The sequence below is a fragment of the Impatiens glandulifera genome, chromosome 7 (genome assembly GCF_907164915.1).
Source record: "Impatiens glandulifera chromosome 7, dImpGla2.1, whole genome shotgun sequence".
Lineage (NCBI taxonomy): Eukaryota > Viridiplantae > Streptophyta > Magnoliopsida > Ericales > Balsaminaceae > Impatiens > Impatiens glandulifera.
In genome coordinates, this window is record NC_061868.1 from 3,978,863 (window position 1) to 3,990,310 (window position 11,448).

At 29.8% G+C, this 11,448-nt stretch overlaps 1 protein-coding gene across 1 annotated transcript; it reads right to left on the bottom strand.

Annotated features, from left to right (window-relative positions):
• Positions 1 to 1,514: 1,514 nt before the first annotated feature.
• LOC124945765 (DEAD-box ATP-dependent RNA helicase 20) lies at positions 1,515 to 8,862 on the bottom strand. The gene is made up of 10 exons (XM_047486259.1): positions 8,711 to 8,862; positions 8,385 to 8,641; positions 8,043 to 8,222; positions 7,794 to 7,955; positions 7,486 to 7,640; positions 5,493 to 5,585; positions 5,193 to 5,278; positions 4,877 to 5,103; positions 3,906 to 4,136; positions 1,515 to 1,803 (listed from the first exon to the last, which is right to left on the bottom strand). The coding sequence occupies exons 1-10, from the start codon at positions 8,764 to 8,766 to the stop codon at positions 1,757 to 1,759; spliced, it is 1,494 nt and encodes a 497-aa protein (XP_047342215.1). The 5' UTR covers positions 8,767 to 8,862; the 3' UTR covers positions 1,515 to 1,756.
• Positions 8,863 to 11,448: the final 2,586 nt, after the last annotated feature.

Below are 11,448 nucleotides of genomic sequence, written 5' to 3' on the forward strand. Positions count from 1 at the left end.
AGAGCTAGAGTTGTGTTGTTATTTTTATAATAAAGAATTTGTGAATTTTATATTTCATCTAGAGACTATTTTATAGATATCTTCTAATAATTTTTATGAGTTTATCGCTATTTTGACCATATTTGTTTATGATTGTTTATCATTCGACATTGCAAGACAAATTTTACGACCGCTAAGAATTTTAGGTGGAGATTCTTCAGACATCACTTAATTTGTATGTTATGTTTGCTCTCTTTTACCACTCAATTCAGGGACGAATCTATGTAGGGGCTCGGATGGGCTTAAGCCCACTCCTAAAAAAATAAAAAATAAAAATTCAGGTTAAAATGTGACATTACCCCTAATTTTAAAAAAAAATCAATAGAATTCAGTATTTTATTTATTTAATTATTAAAAAAATGATAAAACTTACCTTTATTTACCCGTTTTATCCAAAAAAGTTGTTTTTTTATTTTAACCCATCTTAAATTTTTTTTAAGTCCACCCCACTACCAAATCATGGGTTCGTCCCTGTCACTCATTATTATGAAATTTACATGAGTTCATCTTTGGAGTCACCTTAACAAAAAAATTATGATAGATAGTTTACAAGTTTTTTTTTAGAGGAAAAATATATTAATATTTTATTTTAATATAGGTAATATTTATATTTTATAGTAAATACTCTCCTCCAAATATTTTCTGAATGTCAACAAGTCACAACTTTTTAATTCACTTTATTCATAGAGATCTCACAAATCATCCCAATTGTCATTTCTAAGTTAGAGTAGATTCTCAAAATAGTACTTTGTTTATGAACAAATTTAAATAATAAATAGTGACAATAAAATTGTTACAAGAATCAGAAAAGATAGTTTATATAAATTGAGTTCACTTGTATGATATTTTATATCATTCACATCATAATTCATAAAAATATACAATCAAAATTTTAAATTATATAAAAAGTAACTTGTTATGTAGCATTTTTCAATAAAATAAATTTGTCAATTATAAACATAAATATACACACAAAAAAAAAGCAATATTAATTCAGAAATAATCTTGAATCATTGTTGAAATAGCAATCTTATACCAAAAGTAAGTTTAAACTTTAGACATTTTTTTAAAGATCTTTTGACTTCTTTTTCTTTATTTCTTTTTATACAGAAATAAACTTATATGCCATTATTCCTTAATCCAATTGTTACTAAAAGATTATGCCATTATTCCTTAATCCAATTGTTACTAAAAGATTGTTGAAAACCACAGCTAAATTTAAACTTGAGAACTTAACTCAAAAGTTTTAATCAAACTCTTTTTTATTTGGATTAGCAAAACTTAATTTGATATATTCAAAAGAACTTAATTTTAGATTTAAACTTAAGTTTGTATCATTCCTTTTTTTTTTTGCAAGAGCCTATGGTGCTCTAATGTAAACAATAGCTGGTTTAATTTTTGCTAGATATATAAACTCTAAATGGTATGTTCTTCATCAAATTCAATCTTTTAAGTCATTTGTAAATCCATCTTAATTTGTCTCAAAAACTAATCATAAATGTCATTCCTCCTAAGGAAAAAATATATGATATTACAGAGAAATCCCATCTATTATCTTCTAATGTGACCATGAGACAAGACAACGACAACATCGTGCAAGTTCCTAACTTTTTGCAAAGTTTACACGGTTTGGCAGAAAATCGAGACCAGCAATATTAAGATAACAACACACTAGAGATTGAGATGCTAGATGAATTCTCTTGCCTCCATTCCTCCATCAGCTCCAGTTACGACCACTACCATAACTTCGCCCACGATCTCGTCCTAAGAAGGGAAATGAAAAAATATAAAGAAAAAGTTAAACATCAATTTGCCTCATTATAGTGTAAAAGCAATCATCCAAATCAACCAAGGGAATTGTTTTCCTATTGTTTTAAAGAAAATATCTTGCTTCGATTTTCTGGATTATGATGCAAATTATTGTGTAAATTTTACTTCATTTCGTATAGAGATATTTTTATCCTATTATCATAAGATTATTTTGTTTGGAGCATCATCAAATTACTCTTTTCGGTCATTGATATCATATTATATGTCAAGATGTATTGTTGCTCCTACACAGCATCCAATGAAACTCGAGCCTTTCCTTCAAGGAAAACCCAATGTTACCAAAGACCCCCCAAACAAATCCATCACCCATAGCTTTTTCTTGTAGGTCAAGGCTTTGCCATACTCAATGCTAGTATGCTTTTAAGGTTCCCTCTTGGATATGGTTTTCCTTAACTATAATCAACAGAAGCAAGTGAAGATAAAAATGAACAAGAGATAATTGGTATTAATGACCCATTCCTTTCAATTGGATTTTACCCTTTTAAACTAACCTAATAAGATTTTTCCCTTAAACTTTTAAAATATCTTGATTGTATCCTTAACAAACATACAAGAAACAACAATTGTCATCATGATGTCAAGTCTTCCAATGTCCTTATTTGACGTTTCTTGTATCTTTTTGTAAGTTGTAACACCAAAATACTTCTTTGAGTGTAGAAATTGAGGTTAGGTTGGGTTGTTTTTAAGGGACAGAATTACAATTAAACAATAGTTCAAGGGGGAAATACTAGATTGAATTCTCTGTAGACCGACTACACAATGGTAACTTTTACAGTACCAGAATCTCAAGGAGGTAAAGGCCTTTCAACCTGAGACCAAGGAGGTCGGAAAGCTAGGGGAAAAGGGTCAATGAAATGAACAAAAATACTTGAAGATCAACACAATTTGCAGGTGATGACCATCTAGAACTACAGGCTAATAATGCTGACCCATTTGATCAGTTCTTAAACGTAAATAACGGAGGGAGAAAATCAAGATCAAATCACTAACAATATAAGTGAGTTATTGGTTTTCCCCAATCAATGGAAATCTCCAAGGACATGTTCTAATATTGATCTGATTGAGAATCAATTAAAAGGATTTCAAGGAGAGTTTCTGGTTTTCATTTAATTAAGCTTTATTTTGTATTGCATATATTTGTATTTTCCTTGGATTAGTTTATCATCAAAATATTTGAAAAAAATCCTTTTCCCTACCAAATTCTACAGTAACAATTAAATTAGGGAGCAAATGATTGATGCTAATCAATCCAATATTCTACAAGATGCTTTCTCCTTAAGGTTACAAGATTAGAAACAAAGTGAGGACAGTAAGAGCTTTTTGCCAAGACACAACTTGTACTCGAGGAACAAGACAAGTTATCCATATTATTGAGATATTTTTGTTTGATGTAACTTTTAATGATAGCAAGGAAAAATTGTCTGAGGGTTGTCAAAAGTCTATCAAAATTTTAAAGAGCAATCTGAAAGAAAAATAAATGAGAGAAAAATGAGAGAACTCAAGAATGAAGAACCTAGTGTTCAACCATTAACTACGAAAAGAAAGAATAGAAAAGAAGCTACAAGAATATTAAAAAGGAAAATACTGAATGTGAGGATAAATTGCTCTCTTTTAAGTGGATATTTGGTATCGAATTGCATATTCCTTGGGTAGTAGTTGCCTACATTCCGATTTTCAAGATTACTTTAATCAAAAGATCAAAGATCAAATGTGGATTTACTTAGTCCAAAATGGTGGGTAGATCTAGACAAGCTTTTACGAAGATTCTTTTTTAACGTTTAATGATTTTTGAAGATTCTTAAACTTGGTTTTGGATTTTTCTTTTTAATGTTTAATGATTACACTCCCTTCTCCCTAATTTCAATTTTCTTTCTTGTATCCATTAATAACATTTATACAAGTTGACACTTCCTAAAAGAAAATATGACACGGTATCAAACTAACATAACAAAAACAAGTACAAAAACTAGGCATGCATTTGGTAAACCATCAAACAGGATAATGTAAAGACAGTTATAAAGATTCTAGTAACTAACCTGGAGGAGGAGGTGCCCCACGACCCATAGCCGCAAGCTCAGAACTGACCTTCTGTCCAGCTTCCTCAAGAATGCCAATAAGTTCCTTTGCAAATCTGGCATTAGCAACGGTAAAGAAAGTATATGATGTTCCTTTGGCACCGGCTCTTCCTGTTCTACCAATGCGATGAACATAATCCTCTAGGGACCCGGGAAAGTCATAGTTGATCACAAATTTTACGTCCTTGACATCTGAAATAATTCAGGCAAGTTACGCAAAGGAACTAGAACATCACGATGAAAATTATTATGAAGCATCTAGAATTTTAATGGGAAAAAGGAAAAATCGACGCGGCACAATGAATAAATATATAAATATATACATCCGATGCTAGAGAAAAGCAAATGAGATACTAACATGAAAGCTGAAATATACACACTACATCAAGAAAAAATGCATCAATCAGCCCCATTTCGAAACACATGAAAACAAAAATTCTGAATCCAAAAACGTAAGTGGATGATATGCACAAATTTATTTGGTGTTTCTAGTCTAGATCTGGATCCGAATAGAGAAACTATAAGGCCTTGTTTGATGAAGGTTAAATCCAAATAACCCCTCATCATATATCAATTAAAATACTAAAATACCCTTCCTTTATTTTGTTATAACATTTTAAATTATTAAATACAAAGGATATTTTAGTAATTTAACCCGAATAATAAAAAAAAATCATCGATCAAGGTTTCTCCAAAATTTGAATTATTTAAAAAAGAAAACTAGATCAAATAAGCTTTAAGTGTTTCTAAATGGGGCCAATGTAGATGGATCAGATTCAAAAACCAGGCAAGCCATCAAAAGGAAAAAATAAATGGCAAACATATTTTGATTGTTAATTACTGTTACTGGTTTTCCCATAGCCTAGGTGACGCACAAAGGATCAGAAATAAATGAAAGATAAACATTTCTAAACAAAATGCCAAATACAAACCTAAACCACGAGCAGCAACATCGGTTGCAGTCATTATGGGGCTTTTTCCAGCTTTAAATTCAGACAGGACCCAATCTCGCTCTGCTTGACTTTTGTCGCCATGAATTGAAAGTGCGGGCCAACCGTCCATACGGAGCTGCCTGGTTATCTGGTCACATCCTTTCTTTGTATCCATGAATATTAGAATCCGGCTACCATCCATGATATCCTCCAGTAACTTCACCAATCTAGATTCAAGATGAATATTAATGAACAAGCTAAAACATTACATAGTGCAGTACAGGAAGAAAACAAATAAACTAATCTAGCTACATACTTGTTGTACTTCTGATTCTCAGACATAATTTCAACGTGCTGGCGAATAGAACGATTAGCTTTTAGATCTTCTGAACCGATAATCACCTGTTTGGGAGTGAACATAATTAAGTGTTTTTACCATTGCAGCTCATCTAAAATCAGAAACTACAAGGGACAACAAAATAACTGCAACAGAAAGTCATTGAAATTGTTGATCTTAAGCTGCATAAAAATAATTTCAAGTGGATTACCAAGAAATATAAACTCGTTGTAATTTTAGTAGTAATATTACTTGATTAATCATTGAAAGAAGTCTTACTTTGTATGGGTTGTACAGCAAGTTCCTAGCAAGTTGTTCAACTTCCTTGGGCCATGTAGCACTCCATAACAAGGTTTGACGATCAGGGCGAATCTGAAAGCAACAATCATCAAGGATGAGATGGTAAAGCGTGAGAGCATCCAACATACAGAAAGTGAGTTGTATCAATTGAATAATAAAGGAAGTTTTGTAGCAATAAAGCATAACACTGAGCCTATTCGGAAACTGATATTTTGTCACAATCACAATCCCATTGGAAAATTGCCAATGAAAGTAAAAAATATATTTTGAGTTTGGTATAAGATTGTATTATCCATTGTGATGCAAATATTTTTTAAATAATTATCTAGATTATAGTGTAACATTTGTTTACTTGGTAAAAATTACGATCCACGTTATTTTCTAGATGATTGTGAACTATGAAGAACATAACAAATGTAGATTTTTTTTAGTATCGTGATCAAGATAAAAACCCATGATACCAAATTAGCCTCAACCTATTTACACTAGCTGGCATCCTAGAAGTGATTCTTTTAGAATATAACACTGTATTTTTATTTTCACAGGAGAGTCCATCTCCTGATCTCAAACCAGATTACTGAATGCACTAGAAACCGGTTTCAAAGTTTATTCTCCAATCTATTGTATTAACACTCAAAAGATATAATTAACAGCCATGTTCTTGAATTACACTCAGTGCCGATGCTTCCATCTTTCAGCATAAATCAAAATCTATATAATTTTCTTTTATAATGATGGTAAGATTTAAACACTTGACCTCCTATATGAAATGAAGTCTCTAACCACCCTTCTATGTCATGAGTTCAACATAAACCAAAGTTCAATAATCAAGATCATTTCATTAAACTATCATAACTGTATACAAAACACGGAGACCTAAGTTCGGTATTTATAACCTAACAAATCATTTGAAACAAGAATTAAACCAAAAATACTCATGAATAATCCAATATCCGGTAGCAAGCTTAAGCTATTAAAAGGAAATAAAAAACACAAGCAGCTTCCTACAAGTAACAATGAAATATATTTTTCAGGAATTTACTAGAGCAAGGTGCACCTGAGTTGTATCAATTGAATAATAAAGGAAGTTTTGTAGCAATAAAGCATAACACTGAGCCTATTCGGACACTGATATTTTGTCACAATCACGATCCCATTGGAAAATTGCCAATGAAAGCAAAAAAAAAATTGAGTTTGGTATAAGATTCTATTCTCCATTGTGATGCAAATATTTTTTGAATAATGATCTAGATTATAGTGTAACATTTGTTTACTTGGTATAAAATCACGATCCACACTATTTCTAGATGATTGTGAGCTATGAAGAACATAAAAAATGTAGATTTTTTGTATCATGATCAAGATAAAATCCCATGATACCAAAATAGGCTCAATCTATCTACACTAGCTGGCATCCTAGAAGTGATTCTTTTAGAATATAACACTGTATTTTTATTTTCATAGGAGAAAGTCCATCTCCTGTTCTCAAACCAGATTACTGAATGCACGAGAAACCGGTTTTGTAGTTTATTCTTCAATCCATTGTATAAACACTCGAAAGATATAATTAACAGCTATGTTCCTGAATTACACTCAGTGCCGATGCTTCCATCTTTCTACATATATCAAAATCTATATAATTTTTTTTTATAATGATGGTAAGATTTAAACACTTGACCTCCTATATGAAATAAAGTCTCTGACCACCTTTCTATGTCATGAGTTCAACATAAACCAAAGTTCAATAATCAAGATCATTTCATTTAACTACCATAACTGTATAAAAAACACAGAGACCAAAGTTCGGTATTCATAACCTAAATTTGAAGCAAGAATTAAACCAAAAATATTCATGAATAACCCAATATCCGATAGCAAGCTTAAACAATTAAAAGGAAATAGAAAACACAAGCAGCTTCCTACAAGTAACAATGAAATATATTTTTCAGGAATTTACTAGAGCAAAGTGCACCTGAGCAATAATTTTTTTCATTTGTGGTTCGAAACCCATATCAAGCATCCTATCTGCTTCGTCAAGGACAAGGTAAGTAACTCTCCGCAGGTTTGTGTAGTGAGATTCTAACATATCAATCAATCTTCCAGGAGTAGCAATGACAATCTCAACGCCTAAGTCAGGTAAAAGCCAAAGATTTAGAAAGTCGTTTGACCAGGAGAATCAAGGAGGAGAACAAAACAAATAAGATGAAGCATTAGGATATACCCGATCCATCTACATCACGATACAGCAGTTAAGTCATCTTGAACTTAATCACCACCTACCTTTCTGGAGATCACGAACTTGAGGCCCCTTAGGGACCCCACCATATATGCACGTATTCTTAATTCTTGATGATGCACCAAATTTTGTAGCTTCTTGTTGTATCTGAACAGCAAGTTCACGAGTTGGAGCTAAAACTAGCACGATAGGGCCATCTCCAGAAGCTGATAGAACATAGATAACATATTACATTACCATAAAAATCAAAGGGTATTACAAAAGATAAACAATTTATATATAAATCAACAAACCTAAGATCGGTTGAGCATTAACATGTACTATGGAAGGCAATAGATAGGAAATTGTCTTCCCAGAGCCTGTTTCTGCAATACCAATGAGATCTCGACCCTTCAAGGCCATTGGCCATCCTTGAGATTGAATAGGAGTTGGTTCAGTGAAGCCCGCCTTTTCAATTTCTTGCATAACATAGTCTGGAACAATAGCATTCATATTAGAGAAATGACAATATACCAATATTTCTTTGACATGTACCCAATTAGTCCAGTATGAATGTAAAGCAAACACGGAGTGAACAAAGAATACAAATTTTTAAAAGAAGGAACTTGAAGTCAAGTATAAACAACCAAACATACCAGGAAATCCAACATCTCGGAATGTCTTAACAGGGTTAGGCACGTCACGGCCATCAACAGTAATTTCTCTCCTCCTCCGGTAATCCTCGACATCCTTTTCAGTCATAGCCGCCACGGCCGGCGACTCGACATAGAAATTCTTTTCAAATGGCGTTAATCCATCCAAATCTAACTTTTTAGGTGGTTCAACACCATCATGGTCTTTCCTGCTTGAAGATGAACGAACTCCACCAGAACCTCCACCCAATGCAGAATCACTAACAAAAAACAAAGCCAGTAAGCAAATTTCTTGTTCAAAAAACACTACAGGATATGTATAGGGTTACCTTTTGCGATCACGGTAGGAACTAGGGTCGGAGGAACGGCTGTCGTAGCGACTCATTTGGTGTGCGTATTGGACACCTTAGCAGATGAAACAATTGATTGAGAATTAGGGTTTGTAAGAGTTTCTGGAGTATTCTTGAAGACGAAGACGAACAAAATCAGGCGTGGAATATTTTTAAATAATCAAAATTTAATTTATGAAAATATGTGTATGAACAAAATTAAATAAATTAAATAGGTTTAATTATTTTGGGAAATGATTTTTTCTTATATATTAGTTTACTCTTCACTACAAATATAGTTTCTAGTCAATTTTAATGTAAAATAGTTTTGTTTTTAATTAGGTCTGGATTATTTTGCTTAATTTTATATTATTATTAGTTAAATTGTCATTACAGGGATTTTGATTGAGATTTTAAACTTTTTTTTTATTTTATTTATCTATTTATAAATATTAAATACTACATATACATATGATAATATGTTTTTGTATTTCTTTAATAATAAATAGTTAAAATTGTGGTGTTTTAAATATGAGTTTTGAATCTTAACTGACAAGAGCACTATATAATTATATTTTATTTTATATTATTATTAACCAAATTGTCAAAATGGAATTAAAGACCGACAGACATCTTTTTAAAATTTTACTATTATGGATTTTTATTGTTAAAGTTATACAAAAACGAATGAAATTTTATCTTCACGGTTTAGTAGTCACAACCCTAATTTGATAGTTAAATTAGTAATATATATATTATTTATTTAAAAATTTGAAATTATTAAGAAAAATATTGTTTGGTATAATTTTAATAATAATTCATTCAAAATTGTTATATTTAAAATAAAAGGTTCAAAATCTAAATGAATTGATTATAAAATAAATAATAAAAAATTATTTGACCATTCCACTTGATGATTTGTTTGATCTTAAACAAATATTATACAAATCTTAAAGGCCCAACCCGTTATTCCTTGTAGTTGCCCAACTTATCCATGCAAGCATGTGAATATTATTATGTGATTTTCCAAATATTACATTTTAAAATTTAACGTTTTTCAAATAAACTTCAGACACTTAGAAGTATATAATTATTAAACTTTGAATAAGAATTTATTTTATCTCTTAGATTAATTTATTTTATCAAACTCTATCCATAATGTTCTTGCAAACTAAATAAATCCCGACTAACGAATTGAACTCGCAAATAACTAAGATTGTTATTCTTATTTTTTTTAGAACTGTTTCTACTTCTCACAGGTTAAATACATAGCCCGCAAATCTACTCAACTTATTTAATAGACGAGCGAAACTTGTTGTATAACGGACTCGAACTCAAGACCTCAGAGAGATTAAGACATGAGGTATCCATCTTATTTTACCGTCAGACGAGAGTTTACGTAGAATCGTTACCCAGTTGTTAACTCGTAAAATTTAGAGTTTACGTGAAATCGTAAAAATTTAATTTGATAAAAAAAATAGTTATATATTATTATTATTTATATATATAATTAAATATTTTATACTAACCAATTTTAAAAAATTATATATTTAAATATAAAATTAATAATAAGTAAATAACACTATTAAAAAAATTTAATTATAAAATTTATTATATTAATTAATTTATTTAAATAAATAATAACTTTATTTTTATATTTTTTAAATATAAATTTATTTATTTTTAAAGTAAAATCGTATAGAATCGTACAAATCGAAATTATTTATAAACTCGTAAACTCGTAAAATCTTATTATCTTAAATTTAAAATCGTAAGAGTTACTTGAAATTAAACTCGTTAACCTAATGTGAAATCGTAAAATCGTAAGATTTTAAGAGTTAACTAAGAGAATAACTAAGATTGTTCTATGTTTAAAGTATAAGGTGTTTAAAGAATATATCATAGATAATTAGTTAAAATTCACTTAATTGTCTAATATAACAAAATTTATTAATAAAATCTCAAACTCAATTTTAACTTAAAGAGATTAATAAATCTTTATAGGCCCATTCTTAAGCAATTTTGAAGGGTCAATATGTGATAATGGGCTTTTATTTTTTCTTTTTTGGCTAAACAGTGATAATGGACTTTCTACAAAACAATAAAAATTAAATCTAGATATATTTCAAGTTTTTCTTTGTGTCAAAAGTTATACTTAAGCCATCTACTAAAAAAACTTGTATTTAATTTGTTCTGAATGTTTGTTAATTTGTTCAAAATCAATAATTCATTCAAAATGATTGAAGATATATATATATTCGTAAACGTGGAGTTTACTCAAAATGATTAATCATCTATAAATTAATAAAATGAAGAGTTCAAGAGGCGAATATTCTCATATTAAGGTTCTGGAATCGAACCCGTTAGGCGACAAATTATGCGCATAGTTAAATAGTTATGTGAGTTTGCAGATGTAGGACTACATGCTTAATCCGTTGTTCCATTTATTTTCCCAAAATTAAAATAAAATGAAGAGTTTATATAGATTAAGAGTTTAGTTAAAAGAAGAATATTAGTTATATATTATTATTATTATTATTATTAGATATAATTAATTTAAAATCCAATAATAAAGAAATGATACTAAACAAAATTTAAAATTACGTGATCAATTACAAGAGTTGATTTGCTTAAACAAATAATCATTTAATTTATAAATATAAATTCAATTTATTTTTGTAAAATTATATAGTATCGTAAAATTAAATATATTATAAAATTGTAAAATTTTAAAAGGG